Below are 23,146 nucleotides of genomic sequence, written 5' to 3'. Positions count from 1 at the left end.
TTCCAATTTTGGTCTGGACTCTTTAAGAAAATAATCTTCCTGTGCAGAAATTTCTTCTCCAAAAATGAAAAAACAGACATTTTACTGTGTGTAACTCATACGCTTGTAGCACAAAACAGTGCACAGCTTGAATCCTTTGTCACCCGCTCTAAGCCTTCTTTTTTGTTGTTTTTTTCTGAAGACAGGCAAGAAGAACCCCGAGATGCAGCAACTGTAATTACATTACTGTCCCACACTGCCACACACACACACACACACACACACACACACACACACACACACACACACACACACACACACACACACACACAGTGCTTTGAGCTCAGCACGTCTGCCGGCTGCCACGGGATGTTAGAGGCGTGTTGCTATGGCGACTGAAAGGGGACACACAGGAAGGGGGTTAGGGTAGAAGAGAAAGAGGAGGGGGTTGTGTCGGAGATTGAGGAAGAGAGAGAGAGAGGCACGCGGAGTTGCCGGTGTCTTGACAGTCAGTGTGTGGCAGCGGAGGACAGCAGCGGCAGACTGCTGGAGCAAGCGAGATCTGTCAGAGGAGAAGGGGGGGGGACATCCATAAATCTGCTGCTGAGGTGAGGCATCACAGAGACGGCAATTAGCACAGACAGCTGTGTGCATGGTAAGTAACGCTCAGCAGGTCACTTTGAAGCTTTTTCTATTTGAGGAAAAGAGAGAGAGAGAGAGGATGAAAGGCATCGTACGTATTCACGTGGTCTGTCTGCCTCTGTTCCTGTTTCTCTCTCTCTCTCTCTCTCTCTCTCTCTCTCTCTCTCCCTCTGCAGTGGCAAATACTTTGCAGACTGCTGTCTGTCTGCACTGGAGTCAAGTTGCATCAAGGCGTTGTTTAGCCATTTACAGAAATGAAAGAGTAATGTGCCGCTGACCGGGTAAATTGGCAGGAGAGCTCTGAGAAGTAAAGCACAGAGCTTCGTGTTCAAAGGCAAAGTCAGCTGATTCTTTTATATAATTAAAAAAAACCCCAAACAAAATAATATGGATTGATTGATTGAGATAGATTGAGAGTGGCAGTGTGGATTAATGGCACTCAATCAAACACTTGAAAGTACTGCCTGTGCGTGTGTAAATGTGTGTGTGTCTGTGTGACAGCGCACTTCATTGATTGTTTGATAGTGTGTGTGGGTGTTGTGGGTTTCATTTCCTATGTTTGTGTGTCTGCCTGCTTGCGGGGCTTTGTCTCTCTCTCTTTCCCTCTCTCTCGTAGTGCAGTAATGATATTTATTGCAATCTTTGCAGCTGGAGGGTTGGGGGGGGAGGGGTGGAGTAAAGTACAAAGCTTTATGTGGCTTTGTTTCTACTACTTCCTATATTTTTGGTGTGTTTCGAAGGAGGGGGGCGGTGAGTGTGTGTGAGTGAGCCTCTGAGTTTCCACTGTGATTTGCAGCTGAGCAGTGTTGCACGCTTTTTAAAAAGCTGCCACTTTGAGTTTGATAATCTCTCCCGCTGTCTCTCAGGTCTGATGAGTTCCTTGTCCGCCGGCTCGGAGATGCAGGCTTCCGCTCTCGACCCCCAGTTCATACCGGGGCCCCAAGGTAAGGTGCCTGGCAGGAAGCGAGGACGCCCTCCTATCCGAAAGCTGGAGTTCCAGAGCCACTATGTTGAAACTCTGTCACCTCTTAAGGTCCCGAAGAAAAGAGGCAGGAAGCCTGGCTTTAAGGTCAGTTTAATTTTTTAGTTTAATCATGTAGATGGGCATTCCTTTAATAGAAGAGGGAAACCGTGTCTACACAGCAGTGCAGGAGTCTTTGTTGGTACAGCATACGATCATATACAGTACTGAGTATAGGTCATCTGTGTTTTGAGGCTGCTAATCTATACGTATTTCCCTGAACCCTTGGTGGTTATACATACAAACCACTTCCCTCACATATGTGATCAACAACTGAAAATGCTTTTAATGCATTTTTCTTTTTACACAGAGTGCACTCCGTTGAGTCTTCCTGTGAGCAAACACAGTTGAATTTTCACACAGTTTTCATGTTGTCATGTTGTGTTTTCATTCCTTTGAATGACTAAGGCATTTTCTTCCTTGTGAAACATATACTTAACCTAGCTTTCATTCTTTATTTTGCTCGAATGTCTGTATTCATGATGGCCCACTATTTTCATCACCTACAGCGCTGGGTAGTCTTAAGGCAGCCCTCATTCCTTGCTATCAGCTGAAAACTTGGCATATGTCATCGTGGTGTGCAGTTAATCCTTAAAAAACTGTGAAAACTGGACAAGTGGATGACATAAGAAGCAGTGGTAGGCCTAAAAAACTATCTGCAGCTGATGAACAGCATCTGAAAGTGATGTCTTTAAGAAATACGAAAAATTCCAGCCAATGACACTGGACCTGAGAGATGCATCTGGCACTTCAGCTGCACCATCTGTTGTGGAAGGATTGCTGTCATGAAGTTATCCTTAAGGAAAGGAAACAGGTAGAAAAGGCTGAGGTATGCTGACTGGCAGCCAGTGGTAACAGGTCTTATGTAGACATTGATCCAGATGTCTTGAAAGACAATGATCTCAAACGTTCTGCAAATGTAGTAAAAGCATACCTGGATAGATAAACAATCAACAGAACACCATGAGTCATGGATTGGCCTCCCCAGAGCCTGGACCTCAAAATCTTTGAAGCAGAGTGGGATCATCTTGGCTGGGAACGCATCAAAAAGCAGCCAACATCCAAAGAAGAGCTTTGAATGTCTTTCAGGAAGCCGGGAGAACTATTCCTGAAGACTTCTTAAAGAAATGAAAAGAAAGCTTGCATATGAGAGTTGAAGGCTGTGTTGAAGAATAAAGGTGGGATTATAAGCTTATCAGAATAGTAGAGAATCAATATTTTCCTTTATATACTATTTCCATTTGTATTTCCAAAGTTTTAAATAAATCGTTGCACCTATAGTTTCCATGTTCCTAGCAAACTATTAAGAAATTATGGGTGGCTCAGTACTATATAGTACGTGAATGAATGGAATACCGTATCCCATGCTCATGAATGAGGTGTCTAAGGAACATCTTAAGGGAACTTCTTAAACTTTGGCATAAACATTCAACACGCATAACCATCAGTAATAAATTTGCCAAATTGACTGTGAGCTCACAAAACACGTTTTTGGGCATAAATTGAGAGTTTTCATAGAATTTCAAAAAGGATAAAATGATGAAGTGATGACATCCATCCATCCATCTATCCATTTTCTTCCTCTTATCTGGGGCCGGGTTGCGGGGGCAGCAGCCCAAGCAGAGAAGCCCAGACCTCCCTCTCCCCAGCCACCTCCTCCAGCTTATCCGGGGAAAAAACAAGGTGTTCCCAGGCCAGCCGAGAGATATAATCTCTCCAGTGTGTCCTGGGTCTGCCCTGGGGCCTCCTCCCGGTGGGACATGCCTGGAAAACCGCGCCCAGGGGGCATCCTTATCAGATGCCCGAACTACCTCAACTGGCTTCTTTCGATGTGGAGGAGCAGCGGCTCTACTCTGAGCCCCTCCCGGATGGCCGAACTTCTCACCCTATCTCTAAGAGAGAGCCCAGCCACCCTTCGGAGGAAGGGTATTCGTAGTCTCATTCTTTCGGTCACTACCCACAGCTCGTGACCATAGGTGAGGGTAGGGGCGTAGATTGACCGGTAAATTGAGAGCTTCGCTTTTACACTCTGCTCTCACTTCACCACGACAGGCCGGTACAGCGTCCGCATCACTGCGGCCGCTGCACCAATCCGTCTGTCGATCTCCCGCTCCCTTCTCCCATCACTTGTGAACAAGACCCCGAGATACTTAAGCTCCTCTACTTGGGGCAGAAGTGATGACATTTTGTATGAAAAAAGTTAAAGCTGGTAAATGTATCTCGGTATTGTAAGTTGTGATTTTTCTACACTCACCAGCCATTTTAGCAGGTATAATTCAGTTGTTTGTTAAGGAAATATTCAATCAACTCAGCTGTATTGGTTCAAGGACACATCTAAAACCTGCAGGGACACCGGCTCTCGAGGCCTGGAGTTGCCCACCCCTGGTATAGTGGATATTTTCTTTGCAAACCTTTGGCCCCTTAATATCAACACAGCCTACCTGATTGTTGTTGGTGACCATCCCTATCCCTTTATGACCTGCTGGCTGCTCTGGGCACCATGTCACAAAGCTCAGATAATCTCTAACTGGTTTCGTGAACATGACAGAGAGTTCACTGTACTGTAATGTGGTGGAGCAGGAGATCCACGTCATAGATGTGCAGCTGACAAGTCTGCAGCAACTGTCTGATGCTCTCATGTCAGTATGGACACAAGTCTCAGAGGAATGTTTCCAACATTGCTGAATCCATGCAACAAGGAATTAAGGCAGCTCTGAAGGCAAAAAAGGGCTTAACCGAGACTGTATTTAATAAAGTGTTTGGTGAGTTTATCTGTTGTGGTTGCCTGCCTGCTTTTAAACAAAGCTCACAACAAGATGCTTTTGTCCTCAGCTGTAAATCTACAGTAATGGGCTTTAGCCTAGCCCATTAACCAGACTTTATAGTATGTGCTGCATTATAGGAACTCTACAGCTATAGCTAAGGATTTTCTTTCACCCATGTCAGTTTTCAACATGCAGAACCTCTAATTAGCGACTGCATGTGTATGTTCCCCTGTAGCTGAAGCCCCGGATGGTGATGTCCCCTCTAGCCAATTCTCCTCCCAGCAGCACACCAGAGCCAGAGATGGGCTCCATCCCACAGGACGCTGCCATCGTCCCCCATTCTGCCACACCACAGGTCCTGACAGGTAAAAAGACACAAAGACACGCACAGTTATAATGATCAGTTTTTCCATAAAGAAGCTTGGCCATTAATAATAACAATAGTGGAGAAATAAGCCATTCATTAAAGATAAACATACATATTCCAACATACACATAATCAACCATACGGTCTCACATTCATTCACACATATGCATGCAAACAGATGTGAACTATGGCCCAGAATAATAAGAAGAACGATTGAGGGAAAGCTAACCAATGGTGGTTTTTCAAAATGTGATTCTCATTGTGCATTCACTGGTTGAAGTGATGGTGTGACTTTGTGGCCTCCACCTTCTTTTTTGTTTTGTCTACTTCTTGTATTATCTCCCACCCCCACAACCCCCCATCCTTTACTACTCTGCCTTTGACTTTAATTGAGGGGCAAGATAAAATGCTTCTGTCTATTTTTTTTCCAATGTGATGTTTCATTTTTGTTCTCTAAATACACTAGTGACTGGTTGTCCCTAATTTATTTATCTAATTTAAACCACAAGCATATGTGGATTTATTTAGGATAAAGGGCTCACACCTTCACACATAACCCAGTTACATATTTTGTTTTCCCTTCCAATCTTCCCAGCCTCTTTTCCTTAGTTGCTTAGAAAATAAGATTTTTAGAAGTACGAATCTTAAATATTCTTTTAAATAGGAAACAAAAGTCATACAACCATGCTTTCTTTCATTTTAAAAACATCTTTCCCACCCTAAAGATTAGCCTTGCTTTGAATAAGCAAATATTTAAAGGCTGCCTTTAGTGTATTTAAGGTTAGAGGGGGGAAATCTCATGCGTCAAGGACCAGCCGTTTGCTCTTTGTTCATGCAAATCATGAAAAGTGTTTGATGTCAGACTGTAGACACAGAGATGAAGTGCACATGCGCATATGCATGCAGACAAAAAATCAGCACGATCCCCGTGGTGCCACCCAGACAGATATTGATATTTTTTTTCCTCCAGTGGAAAAAAAGCATTTCAGGAGCATCTATGTATATTGGAAGTATACATTTCCTTTTGAGTGACTAATCTTCTAAATCTTATTTTTAACACGCACATATATATATAGTATGTGCCGCAGTAATACGTTATGATGTAAAGATCAAAGACGACTTTTTAGCTGTTGCAATGAACTCGTAGATATGCAGCAAAATACTGCTTATATATCTAACTGCTTATATTTGAAAAGTATCAAAATACATTCTGTAGGGCACATGTGCCTTATTGTGTGCATGTGGGGGTGTGTAATCCTTCAAATTTGCATGCCCAGATCTTAATCATAATTGATTTTTCAGAACACAATAGCAGTACATTTAACCTTTGCATGAGCATAATGCAGAAGTAATGCAAAATCTTAGTAGCATATTTCAATGTTATAAATCTGTCATTAGGAAAATCTGTATCTGCCTGGTTCTGACTTAACTAGCAAGCATTTACATTATTGACAAGCTGAAAAGCTGGCACAAAGGGAGCAGACTCTGAGGAATTACTGACTCTTTCATCCATTTCAGATCCATACAGTTACAGACCGCGGGGGCTTTAATGCAGCTTACCTAAAGATTAGCTTTGTATTTATTATACAGTTCTTTCTATATTATTCTAGTCTGGTGAAAGGAAGCTGTCTAATATACTATATACACCCAAAGGCTTTATACTGGTCTGAAAATATAGTAAGATATTAAGAATCTTTTTTTCTTGACTCATTATAAATTTCATATGGTCATCACAGTCCTTCTACTTTTTGTATCTATCACCCAGTTTGAACAATACAGCCACACTTGCAGTGTTTTGAGGCTATACATTGAGCTTTATGCAATGATTTTTAAGCTATAATAGCTTGTACTTGTCACGGTCCGGGGCAGCGGCCGTGTGGAGAGTGGAAGGAGGACTCAAAGCGCAGCACTCATTCAGGTGTGAGGGTGATTTATTGATAATAACAAACATAAAGAGGAGATGGCAAAACAGAACTACGGATGAACTAAACTGGGTGAAACTACACAAAGGAGTGGCAAACCTGAACACGAAGGGAGAACAGCAGGGAGAGCACGCAGAGGATTTCACAGGGTAGATGCAGAGTACGCAGGGTAACACAGAGGATGAACACAGGTAGGAACACAGACAACGCGACGAGGAGCAGAGGAAATCACACGCTATAAATACACAAAGAGACACTGGGAAATCACACACAGATGGGGGAAACAGCTGGACCTGATTAACCTGACGAGACAGGGGAACACTAACACCAGGGACCAACAGAGGGAGCACAAACCCAGAACCCAGTGTCTAAAATCCCAAACACAAACCATCCCAAAACAGCCATGAATAATAATGAAAGTAATAACAATAAGTACATAAACATAAAGTCACTGAGTCATGGTCGCAGGACCATGACAGTACCCCCCCCTCAAGGACTGGCCCCCGACAGCCACAGAAACACACCACCAGATCCGGGCGGGCGGCAGGGGGCCCAGGACGGAGGGACCGGACCACGACCACGGACGGAGGCCCCAGAGTCCCAAAACAAAGATGAACACAAAACCCACAGGGGAGCAGAGTCCAAAGCACAGTTCAGGAGGCCGTCCACGAAGAAGGCAGCGGCGGCGCGTAAAGAGTTCAGGAGGCCGGCCGTGCGGAAGGCAACGGCGGCGCGTAAAGAGTTCAGGAGGCCGGCCGTGCGGAAGGCAGCGGCGGCCACACAGGCGATGGCGGTCCGGGGGCCGGCCGTGCGGAAGGCAACGGCGGCCACTCAGGCGACGGCGCTCGGCCAGTAGCCTAGCCAGCGGTCCAGAAAACGGCCGTTTAGCTCCAGACCCAAACGAGGCTGGGCCAGGCGAGGCTGAGGGCACGGAAGCCGGGACCGCAGCAGGCGGAGATGATGCAGACACAAAGGCTGGACCAGGCGAGGATGCAGACACGGAGGCTGGACCAGACGATGCTGATGATGGACCAGACGAAGATGAAGCCGAAGCCGGGCCAGGCGAAGATGAAGATGAAACCGGGCCAGGCGATGAAGAAGCTGCAGCTGAAGCTGGGCCAGGCGAAGCTGACGCTGTAGCTGAAGCTGGGCCAGGTGAGGATGAAGCTGGACCAGAATCAGGCGTGGATGAAGCCGGGCCAGGCGTGGATGAAGCTGTAGCTGAAGCTGGGCTAGGTGAAGCAGACGCTGTAGCTGGACCTGGGCCAGGTGAGGATGAAGCTGGACCTGGGCCAGGTGAGGATGAAGCTGGACCTGGGCCAGGTGAGGATGAAGCTGGACCAGAACCAGGCGAGGATGAAGCCGGGCCAGGCGTGGATGAAGCTGTAGCTGAAGCTGGGCTAGGCGAAGCAGACGCTGAAGCTGAAGCTGGGCCAGGTGAGGATGAAGCTGGACCAGAACCAGGCGAGGCTGAAGCTTCAGGCTGAGGCGTGGCAGTAGCAGGTGGTAGCGCTGCAGGTGATGATACTGCAGGAGGCGGCGCTGCAGCCACAGGTGGAGAAGCAGCCACAGGTGGCCGGACGGGCTCCTCGGGCCCCCCAGCAGGCGAAACAGGAGGCTGGACGGGCTCCTCGGGCCCCCCAGTGGGCGAAGCAGGAGGCTGGACGGGCTCCTCGGGCCCCCCAGCGAAAACAGCCGCAGAACCAGTGGGCACCGGGGCCCCCGGCACACATGAAACAAAACCAGTAGGCACGTGGGCCTCTGGCACATGTGAAACAAAACCAGTAGGCACGTGGGCCTCTGGCACACATATGGAGGGCTGCAGCTGCGCAGAGCACTGACCCTGCTCAGGCAGTGACAGCCCGGTGCAGTTCACAGCTGGCATCTTGGCCACCAGGGGTCCAGAGTAAGCTGAGGGCAGCAACCCCGCCTCTGGGGAAGCCCCGGAGTGAGTAACAGTCACTAATGTTGCCAGCTGTTGAGGAACAGGTCCGTAATGTAACAGTTTGTCTCCCTGCTCAGAAACGGCGGTGGAAAAACAGTGTGAAAATTGTGGCTTAAGGGAGGCTAATGGTTGAGCTACAGACTGGGAAGCTTGTGGCTGGACACAGAACTGAGCCGGAGAATGGTGATAGAGTCCTGGCTCAGAAGGAGCGGCAGAGAAACAGTCTCTCGGTTTCACAGAGGGTCTGTACACGCCCACTTGCGAAGGGTCCGTTACCACGAAGGTGGGTAAGCGATCCGAACAGTCTCCCATCCCGCTCTGGATAGCCCCAGAAAACAGAGTCTCGGAATCTGGGGAAGCCAGAACATGTCGCTCGCTCACCGCCTCGGACTGCTCGGAAGTAAAAGCAGACGGGGGGTGAAGACCGAGGTCCAGAAGGAGGAACTCCCGCTCCCACGAACAAAGCGAGCCCAGAAGCCATGGGAGACCGGTCACCAGACGCTGTAGCCGCCTCTCTACAGCGCGCTGGGACGTGCCACCCGGGCTTTCCAGCCACAGGTCGATCAGCTCCTGTGTGGCATCGATGAAATTTTCCCGTAGTTCCCTGGATGGATTAAGCGCTGCTGGGTCCATGTTGTGGTCGCGTCGTACTGTCACGGTCCGGGGCAGCGGCCGTGTGGAGAGTGGAAGGAGGACTCAAAGCGCAGCACTCATTCAGGTGTGAGGGTGATTTATTGATAATAACAAACATAAAGAGGAGATGGCAAAACAGAACTACGGATGAACTAAACTGGGTGAAACTACACAAAGGAGTGGCAAACCTGAACACGAAGGGAGAACAGCAGGGAGAGCACGCAGAGGATTTCACAGGGTAGATGCAGAGTACGCAGGGTAACACAGGTAGGAACACAGACGACGCGACGAGGAGCAGAGGAAATCACACGCTATAAATACACAAAGAGACACTGGGAAATCACACACAGATGGGGGAAACAGCTGGACCTGATTAACCTGACGAGACAGGGGAACACTAACACCAGGGACCAACAGAGGGAGCACAAACCCAGAACCCAGTGTCTAAAATCCCAAACACAAACCATCCCAAAACAGCCATGAATAATAATGAAAGTAATAACAATAAGTACATAAACATAAAGTCACTGAGTCATGGTCGCAGGACCATGACAGTACTATGTTCAGCATCTTTTTGCTTGTTAATATCAACTAGCGCCTAACACAGTCTAAAGCTAAGGCCAACAGGAAATGTCATTAGCTTTTTAATTTAACCTTGTTTTTTTGCCATTGCCTCAGTGCAACTCAGGCATATCAAGCTTTCATGATAATCCATGAAAGTCGTTTCATTCAGGGTTGTTAGGGTACATCCTCTGATAACCATGATGGGATATCTCACAGTATAATTGCAATGGTCATGTTAAAAAAAGAAACTTTTTTTTTTGTTGGGTTTGGCTTTAACAATGCCACTTCCTGTACTTCCCTCCCCAGCGGAGACGCCATTGGCTGATGATTTTTTATGTGACCCACCGGTGGACTCGAGGCGCTATGCTATAGATCCCAGTGATTCTGCATTCAGCGTCACGACGTCACAGTATCAGATGAAGCAGTCCTACGGTTACCGTGGCAGCAGTTGCTCTGCTACAGCAGGCATGTGCAGACAAGCGTCAAGCCCAGGAAGTCACCAGGAAGGAAACAGAAATGGTGAGGCTATAAATTATTGCCAGGTGCACTTCCATGCACATCACCTGTGCCATTAGTGTTGGTTTATACTTGCATTGTAATTATGTTATCCATATCTTTAGAGATGAAATTATTTAGACCAATGAAGGCCCAGATCACTCATCATTCAAGAGATGTTTGCATTTATTTTCATATGCATTTCTTTAACATCTGCCTACATCTATAGTTGTGCTAGTTTACAGCATAATAATGTCATTTGTGGTGTAAGTGGTTTGGGATGGGTTTCCATCATAGATCTGCCCAAGTAAAGTCACACAGTCAGGTGTGCTGTAGCTTTAGTGTGAGAAACCCTGGAGTTTTTTAGCTTCAATATAATTGAATTTTGTGCAATGCAAAAAGATTAACCTGAGACCTCTACCGAAATATGCTGAGATCAGCAATCTCTGGAAGACCCATGAGAAGAAGCTTGACATAAGTAGTACACATGCTAATACTGCCTAAATTCAGTGTGACTCAAAGGTAACACTTTGTAAAATTGTAATATACAATTTTTAATTGTCGTTTTCCCTAATTGGTTAGCCTAGGAGGTGACAGTGTCTCTGTAATATTTCCTTCAGACAGAGCTAGGCCAGCTACTTCTAGCATTTTCACAAGCATTGTTTTGCCGACTTATTTTGAAATGATGAGTTGAGAATTTTGGCCGACGCCATCTACGTTATTCGAAACAGGAAGTAAGGAAAGAAAGGGGTTGATTGGCTGAGAAACCAAGTATTCTGCTCAGTAACTTTTTACTCACAAGCTAAATTACACCCTCCTTCATCATCTATGTAAATCTAACTGGGTGAAATTTCAAAATAAAAGACTGCTGCGCTATTAATAAAACTCAAAACTAGCGATTGAGACGTTATCTCTTAAGTGTTTACAGAAGCCAAAAAAAACCAAAAACCCAGATGAGCAGTAAAGGCTCTTTCGCATCACTTCAGAGTCTATAGACTGTGTTCTAAGTTCTTTTCAGGCAACATTATGAGATCATCAATTTTGTTTTTGTTTTTTAGAATAAAAATTCACCCTGCCTGTCCTCTTTTGCTATCTAGCCTACAGCCCGATGTCAGAAGCTGGAGAGTGCAAGCGTCCTGTTGGTAAGGACCCTTCCAGCTGGGGTGTGGAGGATGTGGTTTGGTTCATTAAAGATGCTGATCCCCAAGCTCTGGGACCCCATGCGGAAGCATTCAGGAAGCATGTAAGTCCGACCCGCTTAATGCCGTGTAACTTAAATACTAAATGTACTGGAACTGAGCTCATTTCCCAACATGCACTGGGGCACAGCTTACAAGAAGCAGGGTATGCTTTCTATTTAAAAATCTCTTATATGACAGCTGTAGCTCAAATTATCTGTCACCCAGTGCCCTGTGGTCCTGAATGTAAATGAGCTGAAATGGAAACTGCATGAATATTATTAAAGAATTTTTAAAGTGCACGAAGGTTTGTCCCCGAGCCTTTTAAATAAGTCACTGTGCTGCCTCCATTTCTCACACAGCACTTGAGTGGAATATTTAAAGTAATCCTTTTTTTCCGTTGCTTTACAACTATATCTTGCTATATTCCAGGAAATAGATGGGGACGCCCTACTTCTTCTGAAAAGCGAGATGATGATGAAGTACCTGGGATTGAAGCTGGGACCAGCGCTCAAACTCTGCTACCACATCGACAGGCTCAAGCAGAGCCGGTTGTGAGCCGAGTCCTCGATCGCCTCGTTAATTTTTAAGAGCAACGAGTCGGTGCCGATTCCCGAAACCTTTCTAAGTCATCAGCAATACATCACGAACGTCTGATCCAAATATATGCTGGCTTTTACTACATTTACACCACACTTTGTCCACAGATTGGACACTGTGACTGTACATGTTAGGACATTTAAGAGCTCAAACAGTTATTTTACTTTTGTCTCTCTTTACTTTGTACCTGAACTGCTATAGATTGTAAATAGTTTGTCGCCAAACAGATGGCAGCTACGGTATATTGAAGTACGACCTGTAATAATAATTTTTGAGCTTGGGCATTGTTAATTTGTGCAGATCATAATCACTGGATACTGTATTATATCATTATAAACTTCTAGGGTGCTTTACCTCAGTAACACATTTAAACTTTACAAAGTCTTGCTGCTGGACTTTTAAGATAGTCCATTTTATCCTCACTTGGTCACGTTTATCCAGGTTAAAGTTGGTGACATGACTTGTAATTAATAACTCAAACTGTTCATTAAGTCGATTTGGAAGTCTGTTGCAAGATAATCTAGAACAAAACAGCGCTGTTACTGAGCCATTTTGAGAGCACAGTTCTCAAACATCTCTGAACTTTAAGTGCACACTTGTTGGCCAAGCAAATGGTTTATGTGCCAAAGACTTGACAATACAAAGTGTACATTTATAATACTGGAATGTGTAAAACTTCATGAGAAAGGAGTGATAGAGCTCATATTTGGAAAAAGTTTTAAAAAATAAAGAAATAAAGAAAGAAGTGATTTGTTAACGTGAAGATTCTGACCACAAACCACACCGGAGTTCGAGTGAAGTGACCAAGATTTTTTACCAGTCGTAGATGTCTGTAATCACACAGTGCTCATAATGACAGGAAGGAAATATGACTTCTTTTTTCCACTGAGGTTGCAATGTAGCATGAGACAAAGCGAATTTAATAAACCTCGTACAACTGGGTGCTCACCGAAACAGATACTACCACTACAATCACTACATTTTACAACATATCTACTCGCAAACTTCACCTCTGTGACTTCCTTCAGGTTACATTCTTCTCATACGTTACCTCTTCAGTCATTTAGAATGGAGCAGGATTTCATCCCTTAACTGTTAAAAAGGGAAACTGCTGTATGTAAAATGTCTCGAGCATTAACATTTGGGGGTTGTTTTTGGTTTCTTTTAAACATTGCCATGTCAGAATCAGGGCTATGCAGCCACCAAATTCAGTTTTCTTGTGTGACATTGTACAAAAGGTAGTCATACACAGTATTTGTCAAACTTGGTTAAACAATGCCTTTTTTAATGTGTATAGTACTTGTTACTTACTTTAATTTTGTTTTTTTTCAATGCTTAAATGCTTTGTTTGTACAACACAGACTGATTAGTACCTTTTATGATTAAAAAAACCAGTTTCACTTTATCAAACTTGATTTTAAAGACATGCAAGAAATGAACACAAACATTTAGCACATGAGCTATTTCAACAAATTTAAGAATCTCTGGATGTTGTCAATTTTTGAGTTAGTGACCTATGTTAATTGAATTTTGATGTTCTTTACTGTTTGATACTTAAATAAACCTGGCTTTATTTTAATCCTGTCTCTTATTTAACTGGATTTTGTGCTGTTAGTTAACATAAAGGATGAAAGATAAAACTGTGTTTATTTATCTGAAATAGGAGCTGTATGGTAAAACAGACAAAGCAGGATGTATCATAGCCAAGGAACTGAGAATATGATATTTCTGGGATATCAGCATGTATAGAAAATTACCAATGACAGAAATAATACTATCAATTGAATTTATTTAATTGAATTTCTTCTCTTTTTTGAAAACCAATTGTAAGTATAAATGTACAAAGGTTTACAAAAAGTACATTTATGGGATGAACTACTGTGAAGTGAGGCACCTATAATACATCCACTGAAGCTACTCAGCCATGGAAACCCATGTCATGAGGTTCTTGGTGCACAGTTTTGTGTTGATAGTAATGCCACAGTTGGTTTGAAACTGCTTTTATTGAATCAGCAGAGCGTGGATGACTTTTACACACCTCAGCACCCGGTGACCCAGCTCTGTAACTTTATGTGGTCTGCCACGTGGTCTGGCTGACTTGCTGTGGTTCCTAAACACTTCCACTTTGCAATAATACATATTGCAAAGTAGACAGAACTGCACTTTGCAAATCAAATGATCATGTTCATATATGGTGCAAAGGCTAGAATGCACTGGTGCTGCAGGTTTTATCCCACAGTATCATAGAGCAGTTAGAATATCAGATTGATTATCAGCCGTGTTGGTCAAGTTACTTGAAAAAAGTAATCAGTAGCTAATTACTTCCCCCAAAAAGTAATCCCGTTACTTTACTGATTATTTATTTTCAAAAGTAATTAATTGCTTAGTTACTTTTTAAAAACACGATTTACAACCTGAATAGGTGATAAAGCAATAGATTTTTCAGCCCAATTCTACTTTTTCTGCATAATCCATCATACAAAATGTAATCAAATGGAAAAGTCTCTTTTTAAAACTTGTTTTATTAGTTTTAATCGTTTAACTTTATGCATCAAGCAAAACTTTAATTATATGCAACATTCTCTGACTGGAAGAAATAAGCTTAATATTTAAACCTATTTTCTGCACATTCCAGCACATAAAATAAAATAATTTTTTGTGTTTACACTCACTTTTTCAAATAGATGCAAGTAAAACACAGCAGAAAATAAATAAAGTCAAAGACTAGTGGTCCTGTTGCTCTATTTTCACCTGTAAAGCAGGAGTAGGGTAGGCAGAGGTTTGCCCTGGTGCAGGTGAGCCGCAGCGGTCAGTTGAAGAATCCGCGAGTTTATGTTTTTGTCACTTTTTATGGAATCAAACTCAAAATAAGGTCAGTACTTCCACGCTTTAAACGCTGCACGCTCATACTCTGTCCCGCACTGGATATATTATCCATTGTTGATCTGCACACAGCTGTTGTCACCAACGTCGCAAAAGTAATTGGATTACAGAGATGGGCAGTAACGCGTTACTGCTTATCAGTATTTAGTAAAACCTTTCGCTGTGAAAACAAGCTACAACAAGCAACCACAAATTGCTTTCCAATTTTCAGATTTTTTTCTTTGCACTTTCAATAACTAATATTACTATTATTACTATATTACTAATAAGTGTTCATTTAAGCTGTGATTTGATTGTTGATATAGAAACACATGATAAAAACTGAAAACCAAACAGGTCATTTACAGATTCAATTATAAAAAGAAAAGATTAATCAATTATAGCAGAGGCTAAAAGCATCACAAAGGGAAAAATTCACAAACCTCAGCGACACAGGAATTGACTGCTACATTCACATGTCACTTTATTAGGTAAATCTTGCTATTGCTTTTAGCTTCGGAACAGCCTTAACAGTTCATTGCACAGATTCAATAAGGCGCTGAAAATTTGCCTCAAGATTTTGCTCCATGTTGACATGATAGCATGACAAGATTTGTTGGCTCTAGATCCATGATGCAAATGTCATACTCCACCACATTCCAAAAGTTGCATACCTTGGTTGTGACGATGAGTGGTTATTAGAGTTACAGTTACAGCTTGAAGCAGTCTGGCCATTATTCTCTGACCTCTGGCATCAACTAGGCATTTTCACCCAAAGAACAGCCACTCACTGGATATTGTTTTCTTTCCAAACAGAGTAGCGGTGTCTAAAATACTCAGACCAACAACAATAGCACATTCAAAGTCACTTAAATCCCATTTCTTCCCCATTCTGATGCTCAGTTTGTACTTTACAATGTTGTTTTGACCATGCATACATACCTAAATCCATTCAGCTGCTATCCTGTGATTGGGTAATTAGAAATTTATATTAATGAGTAGCTAAACAGGTGTGCCTAATAAAGTAACCACGAGTCTATGATATTTTGAAAAACGTATCTAGAAATTAAAAGAAACACTGTAGTAAACACTTAGTCAGTATTCAACACTTATAAGAAGAATGGTCGTAATAAAGAATTTATTTATTTAGTTAATTAAGTATTTAGGTACTTAGTTGCTATTTTCTCAACTTTAGCTTGTCTGCTAACCTTCTGCTACACACTTCAGCCAGTAGGTGGCACGCTTGAGCAGTTAGCTAATTGCTAGTAAACCCAGCACAAGAAGAAGAAAAAGACTCGCAGGAGTTCACTTCCTGTATTAAGATTTTCATGCTTCCACAAATGTGTGCATCTGTCAGACAGAGGTGAACATGGCAGACGTCTCGGAGAGGACACTACAGGTCGCCGTTGTGGTTTCTTTCGCTGCCGGCTTCTTGGCGGGGTGGCAGGCAAACAGAATGAGGAGAAGGTTTCTGGACTGGAGGAAAAAACGACTCCAGGAAAAGCTATCAGAAACACAGAAGAAACTGGATTTGGCTTGAATGGTAATGCCATATTTATGACGACACGCTGTTGAGTTACAGAGCTTAGGATATGTCGGTTAGTAAAGCTTCGAGTGGACCAAAGTGATGCGTATTATTTGCTGTTATTTGCACAGTATCGCTGTGATGAATTTATATACGTAATACAAGTCACTGTTGTCACAGTTTGTTTGTCTAAAAATGTGTCTTTCCTGTAAGGTCTGCGGTATGAGGCTCTTGGATTCTGGATGTGGATCCTACACCATGTTTGTGACCGAGGGAAGGAAATCTGAAGATGACCTACCTGTATGCTGCACTACCTGTATTTGTCTGCCACGCCTTTCAATTTAAGACTCTAATTCACTCTAAACCAGTTCCATGAAAATGGAAGCAACAGCATTTTGTTGTTGTTGTTCTGCTAACAAAAAGGGAGTGGTGGCCCTGTCCCCAGTGCTGTTCTCTGCCAACATGTCTCCATCTCTGTATTTGTCAAATAAATTATTATTATTTTTCCTATGTTGAAAGTCGTTATTCCACAATGATGTTCAGGACTTCAGATAATGTGGTGATATATTATTGAAGCTGGCACTACACTCTTACAACTTAAAAGTTACCTAAACTCTATTACAAATAAGTGGGATTATAATTTTCTCCTTATAGCATAGGAACTCACAATGAAAGGAAAACACGCAGCACTCTTTCCTTCAGCCTAGTAAACTTTTACTGACGTTTCTATCGATAAAAATTTATTATGTGAATAACTGCGCCATCTGCTGGATGAACGCCAAAGTCACCTTAAACAGCTCCATTGGGAGCCATGATTACACTAATTGATTTTTTTGTGTGTGTGTGTCATTTTGTCCAAGACTCGGGAAAGGATCAAAAGGCAGAGGTTCATTTAAAATACAGTATTATGCAAAATTTTTCAGGTACCTGTCAGTTCTTGATATTTTGCTAGTAAAATGGGAAAAGAGTGCAGCAGTTTATTAGCTAAAGCAGAATGTTTACAATTTTAATAACGTGGAAAATCAGTATTTGGTATTTGGTCTTTGTTCTTGTTCTTCCTAAAGAGCATTCAAGGCTTTTCTTTGGGCATTGGCTGCCTTTTGTTCTGTTCTCTGTCAAAATGAACCCCCACTGGTTCAATAATGTTAAGGTCCGGGCTCTGAGGAGGCTAATCCATGACCGATAGTGTTCCACTGTGTGTTTTTCTATCCAGGTATGCTTTCATTGTTTTGGCAGTGTGTCATTCATAATTCCATTAATTTTTGACAACCTCTCCACAACACCACTGACTGAAATGCAGCCCCAAAGCCTCCACTATGTTTTACAGATAGCTGTTGCAACTCTATGTTGTACCTTTCTCATGACCTCCTACATAAATACTGACAACAACTTCAACCAATAATTTTAGATTTGAAGGCATCTTTCTATAAGATACCACTGATGGCATAACTCAGCCTTTTCTCCCTGTTTCCCTTCCCTAAGAATGGCTTCTTGACAGCCACCCTTCCACTGAGACATTTCTGATGAGGCTTCAGTGAACAGTAGAGATGCCAGATGGATCTTTCAGGTGCTGTGTCACGACTTTGCTAGGTTTTGTCTTATTACTTTGGGACATAAAATTGCATGAGTGTGTATGTGAGATTATTTACGACATAATAGCGATGAACACTGGTTAAAACAGCCCCTGAAAAAAATTCTGGGGAATCACTTCTCATATATCTCCACATAACAAGCACTACTTGGATTTTACTGACTCGTTGTGTAATAACACAGATTTTTTTTCTTCTTTCTCGTTTTTGCATTTTTCCCCCTGTTATTTGATACCAATCATGTATCAATGGATTACTCACAGAAAAGATGCAAGAATCCAGGATTTTTCCTGGATTGGGGAATCGAAATGGATTTGCATTTATATAGCAGTTCCTAGTCTAACTAGGAACTGTAGTCTAACTCAAAGCACGTTAGACTACAAGCTGTTATTCTATTTGATAGAAATCTAAAGGCAAACTCATAACTGGGAAAAATACTAGAGTCGCTGTCTAGGCTGTAGACGTTGATGGCGATTCAGTAACACAATTGCTAAAACCAATTAAGTTATCCAAAAGTATGACTATTACTGGGATAATATGGTTTACACACCTCAATACGGCACAATTAGCCATTTTTACAATTGTCATGGTACCGTACTGAGCCCCGGTGTCCCTGGGAGACATAAAACCTGGAGTAAGTACAAGCTAGTAAAACTAGCTCCTGTCTGGTGAACAGCATCTTCAAAGGTGCAAACTACCACAACCAGCCACAAAAAATTATATCTCACATCTGTACCTGTGTTTTGTATCTAAATACACATTTACACCCTTCATGTTGATTTGCCATGACTTCCATTGGCCTGAAGTTGTGCACCCTCACAGCTTATCTATAGGTGGTGCTAGTGATCTTTGTTAGTTCATGCTTACAAATCAACTTTTTGCCTACAGCATTCCAGTCACTGGCTCTGAAATGAGATCTTGTGAGCAGATCTCTCTTTTTCATCATCACCAGTCTAGTGGGCCTATTACTATGTCTCAACAAGCTTTTGGCAAGACTTTAAAAAGTCCTTTTTTTCCTGAAGCACTTCATCAGTGGCTTGATGAGAAAGAAGGTGGAGAGGATACTGAAGGGGGATCAGGAGAGGTTAAGCTGACAGATAAATGTTTAAAAAAGTGTTCTCCGGGTTTCAACTATTTGGATGTCTTGGTTTATTTATTTGTCTTATACAGCACTCAGAAAAAATATACTAAACATCAAAATCCTTCTGAATCTGCCTGGGCTCAGCATCAATTTGTTCTGTGTGGAGATTTTAAGAGATTCATGTTAAAAGGGATACAATTAACGCTAATTTCTAAGGTTGGCTTTTAATTACCTTGATTACTTTAATTAACATGCTAACTCTAAAGTTAGGGTTTGGGTCATATACTATTAAGTTAATGTGAAGCTTTTAAATTAAGCTGTGTAAAACTATCAACACTCCCTGTATAAATTATTTTTTAATGATTGCAGTGATTTGCAAATCTCACAAACCCATATTTTATTCACAATAGAACATAGGAAAGACATCAATCAATCAGCTGGCTGTTTAAACTGAGACATTTCACTATAGAAAAAAAAACATTAGCTTATTACTTTGGTCACCTTTGTATCTGGACATCATACTTTTTGTTAATGTTGATTTATTAATCATTGTTGCCACTCCTGCCCATCAAGGATTAGGTCCACTACTTTATTGTGTCTTATCAGGGGATGAAATGTGTTAGTTTTTTCTTTCTTCTTCAGAAAAGAAGAATATTGTGCCATTTTTCTCTGACATAAGATGCTACCTCCTCCTTTCATTTCATGAGGCGCCAAATGTTTTCAGTTGATGCAGGCAGGCCAGATCAGCACCTGCACTCTTCTACTGCAAAGCCATACTCTTGTAATAGATGCAGTTTAGCTCTGTTTTGCTAAAATCTGCAAGGTCTTCCCTGAAAAGACGTTTTCTGGATGGGAGCTTATATTGCTCTAAAACCTGTAGATATCTTTCAGCATTGATTGTGGCTTTCCACCAATACTCCTACACAGAGGTGTGGACTCGAGTCACATGACTTGGACTCGAGTCAGACTCGAGTCATTAATTTTATGACTTTAGACTTGACTTGAAAAAATGTTCTAAGACTTGTGACTTGACTTGGACTTTTACACCAATGACTTGGGACTTGAATTGGACTTGAACCGGTTTACTTGAAAAGACTTGATATTTTACCCCAAATACAAAATTTAACATGCATATTATATAGAGATTGAAAATGTGACGTCATTCACGGGTAGAACCGCAAAGGATTCTGGGAACTCGTGGCAAGCGGTACTAGCGCACGCAGGCTTTCAATTAAAATCAGTTATACAGCGATAAAAAGAAACACAAGAAGCCGTTGTATTATTAACTGCAATAGCCGGTCGCATGACAGCCACGGGAAGCCGACGGGTAAAGAGATCGGTTGTTATCGGATTACCTCGTTGAAGAGAAATTGTTCGAGCCATGTTTCCGAAGTAACAAAGAGGCGACGGGTGGCCTGGATTGCAGCCATTCAAAGGTCAAATATAACGTCCCAGAACCCTCCAGCTCACAGGTTAGTCTGCTCCAAGCATTTACACAAAGGTCAGTGTTTTTTAGTAGTTAATACGTCACTTTCATAACATAACTGGTGATTTAGGTTACAAGCAAGTCTGGCGCTGAACAGAAATTGTCGCGCTATGCTCCTTTATTTATTGTGCATAAATAGTGAATTGTCCTGACACAATATTGCGTTTCGCTTCTGTTATTATGGTACATTGACAAAAACATATACTTTTATTCACAGGATAAAACAGGTTTTTTGTATCACTAATTGCCCAGTACGATTACAGCATACAGTATTATTGTCACTGCTACATTTCTGTGATGCTACCAGAAATTATTTCCACTACTAATTAATTACCGTTGAGCTCAAAGGTCCTATTAATAAACGGTTAACGAATGTGTATTTATGACGACGATTTGTGAGACTGGTAAACTTATGATACGTACGATGGTCTTTACTTTCTACACGGTGCATTTCAAGGTCCTGCACCCATCCGTCGGTAAACTGTACCTGGGCTTGTTGCAGTGACCTGAAGTTACTAAACTTCATGAGTGTATGCACTCACTCCAAGAACCGTATGATTATAAATATGCATATAAATATGCTACGATGAGATAGCTGACTTCATCTAACTAGCAAATGTTGTCCAGGCTACGTTGGTGATGCAGTTTTTTTTAATGTGTATGATATTTTTGTCATGCGATTTTAAAGCCGGTCCTACAACCGCATCCAAGAATAACATGCAGCGTATCTCAGAACTGTCGGTGAAAATTATTCTTGGAGCTAGGTTTAATTGAGCTGCATTTTAAAGAGGTGCAATTTCACAATTTGTGTATATTTTCTAAGTTCACTATTTTGTCATGTGTTGAGAAAAACACAGATTTTAAAATTACATGGTCTAACATTTACATTTAGCATAACTGCAACATTATTTTTTCGTTGTTTTTTTTTTTTAAAGACTCGAAAGGACTTGAAATTCAAAGTTTCAGACTTGTGACTTGACTCGGACTTTTACACCAGTGACTTGAGACTCGACTCTGACTTGCCTGACATTACTTGAGACTTGACTTGAGACTTGAGGATAAAGACTTGAGACTTACTTGAGACTTGCAAAACAATGACTTGGTCCCACCTCTGCTCCTACATGACAAAGCTTTACACTACATTTGTACATGGCACAGACAGTGATTTTTTGAAGTGTTCCTGACCCCATGAAGTGGTTTCCATGCCTGTTTATAAGATCACAGATGTCCACTACTGATGTTCAGCCATGTCCCTTACGCACAGAGATTTCTCCAGATTGCCTGAATCTTTTGTTTGTATTATGCATTTTAGATGATGAGATATTCAGTGTCTTCAGAATTTCACATTTACAGGAAATTATCCTAATATTTACAGATGAAGACTGATGAAACTCTGCCTCTCTAAGATGTTCTTTTTTCATATGTACTCAAGTGGATTAGTTGAAAATGGTTCCTCCAGCTGTTTCTTTGTTGTACCGCTTGATTTTCCAGCCTTATGTTTCCCCTGTAACAGTTTTTATTCTAATGCACTGTGTGGCAGGCCAGGCAGGACCCAATAGCAGGACTCAGAGGGAAAAGGATTAACTGAAAGATGCAGATGAATTTAGAAACTTAATTACACACAAACTCAGACAAAGAAGAAAACTATGAGCTAAGAACTAAGGAAACTGGGACCCTACAAGAAAATACAGAACTTACAGAAGACACAGGGACACACATACACAGACTCAGGCAACATAAACACAGACTGATGAGAGAGGGGATGCAAAACTGAACATAATACATGAGATGGGAGACTATCAAAATAAAATAGGAAGTAACGCACACAGAGACTCAGACTAAGACACATAAACTTGACACTGGGACTGGACCACAAATGAATCAACATGAAAGGAAAGGGAAACCAGGTAGAACACAGAAAGACCAGACAGACACAGGAATATGACCGGGAACGCTACAGATGACAACAAGAGATGCTGATGACAAGACAGAGACGAGACCAGGAACAGACTAGACACAAAGGAAATCGTGTCTAGTCTGAATAATCACAAGACCGTAATAAACGCAAGAAAGGGGTTGACAACAGTTTCTCAGTTTAAACACGTGATATGTTTTCTATTCTACTGTGAATAAAATGTGAGTTTATGAGAACTGAAAATCATGGCATTCTGTTTCATTTACATGTGATATAGCTTTCCAACGATTTGGAAATTGGGTTGAAAATACACAACTTACTGTGGCTACATTAAGTAATCTGGTTAAATAACACATTCATTGCCTTTAAAAATAAAAGCATATTTTTTTCCTTTAGTTTCACTGACTTTCAGTTTATATTCACTGAATGGTATAGCCTTGTTTTTAAGGGGACAAAAGATGGATGACAGCTTAGCCAGAATTAAAAAGTGTGAGAGACGGTAATGACAAATGGAGAGGAAAATGAGTGTCATGGAGGAGAAAGTGTGTGGCTGTGGGTTTTTTTCTTTTTTTGTTTA

The 23,146-nt window shown here is 42.0% G+C and overlaps 3 protein-coding genes across 4 annotated transcripts; 2 read left to right on the top strand and 1 right to left on the bottom strand.

Annotated features, from left to right (window-relative positions):
* The first annotated feature begins 463 nt into the window (after positions 1-463).
* scml4 (Scm polycomb group protein like 4) lies at positions 464-13,674 on the top strand. Of its 2 annotated transcripts, none has more exons than XM_085382867.1 (6): positions 464-587; positions 1,488-1,690; positions 4,643-4,772; positions 10,145-10,357; positions 11,431-11,576; positions 11,944-13,674. In XM_085382867.1, exons 2-6 carry the CDS (start codon positions 1,493-1,495, stop codon positions 12,067-12,069), a joined length of 813 nt encoding a protein of 270 aa, XP_085238993.1. In that variant the 5' UTR covers positions 464-587; positions 1,488-1,492; the 3' UTR covers positions 12,070-13,674. The 2 variants fall into 2 exon arrangements, with proteins under 2 accessions (XP_085238993.1, XP_085238992.1); XM_085382866.1 differs by having other exon boundaries at positions 479-634.
* LOC146651989 (uncharacterized) lies at positions 5,633-9,354 on the bottom strand. The gene is made up of 2 exons (XM_085382592.1): positions 7,957-9,354; positions 5,633-5,637 (listed from the first exon to the last, which is right to left on the bottom strand). Exons 1-2 carry the CDS (start codon positions 9,272-9,274, stop codon positions 5,633-5,635), a joined length of 1,323 nt encoding a protein of 440 aa, XP_085238718.1. The 5' UTR covers positions 9,275-9,354.
* A 2,598-nt stretch (positions 13,675-16,272) lies between the features above and the next one.
* On the top strand, positions 16,273-17,007 carry lnc.lemp (lncRNA encoded micropeptide). Its single transcript, XM_085382695.1, has 2 exons — positions 16,273-16,516; positions 16,712-17,007. The coding sequence occupies exon 1, from the start codon at positions 16,343-16,345 to the stop codon at positions 16,511-16,513; it is 171 nt and encodes a 56-aa protein (XP_085238821.1). The 5' UTR covers positions 16,273-16,342; the 3' UTR covers positions 16,514-16,516; positions 16,712-17,007.
* Positions 17,008-23,146: the final 6,139 nt, after the last annotated feature.

This window comes from Rhamphochromis longiceps, linkage group LG15 (assembly GCF_057381845.1).
Source record: "Rhamphochromis longiceps isolate RC_006_pf linkage group LG15, R_longiceps_female_GT1.1, whole genome shotgun sequence".
Lineage (NCBI taxonomy): Eukaryota > Metazoa > Chordata > Actinopteri > Cichliformes > Cichlidae > Rhamphochromis > Rhamphochromis longiceps.
The sequence above is the reverse complement of the archived record's forward strand: the minus strand, read 5'-3'. Positions and strand labels throughout refer to the sequence as shown.

Bases quoted from the DNA above. Each gene is read 5' to 3' on its own strand.
- scml4 (XM_085382867.1), top strand. From the start codon at position 1,493: ATGAGTTCCTTGTCCGCCGGCTCGGAGATGCAGGCTTCCGCTCTCGAC. The intron at 1,691-4,642 runs GTCAGTTTAATT...GTTCCCCTGTAG, and splicing joins GCAGGAAGCCTGGCTTTAAG to CTGAAGCCCCGGATGGTGAT. The intron at 10,358-11,430 runs GTGAGGCTATAA...TTTGCTATCTAG, and splicing joins CCAGGAAGGAAACAGAAATG to CCTACAGCCCGATGTCAGAA.
- LOC146651989 (XM_085382592.1), bottom strand. From the start codon at position 9,274: ATGGACCCAGCAGCGCTTAATCCATCCAGGGAACTACGGGAAAATTTC.
- lnc.lemp (XM_085382695.1), top strand. From the start codon at position 16,343: ATGGCAGACGTCTCGGAGAGGACACTACAGGTCGCCGTTGTGGTTTCT.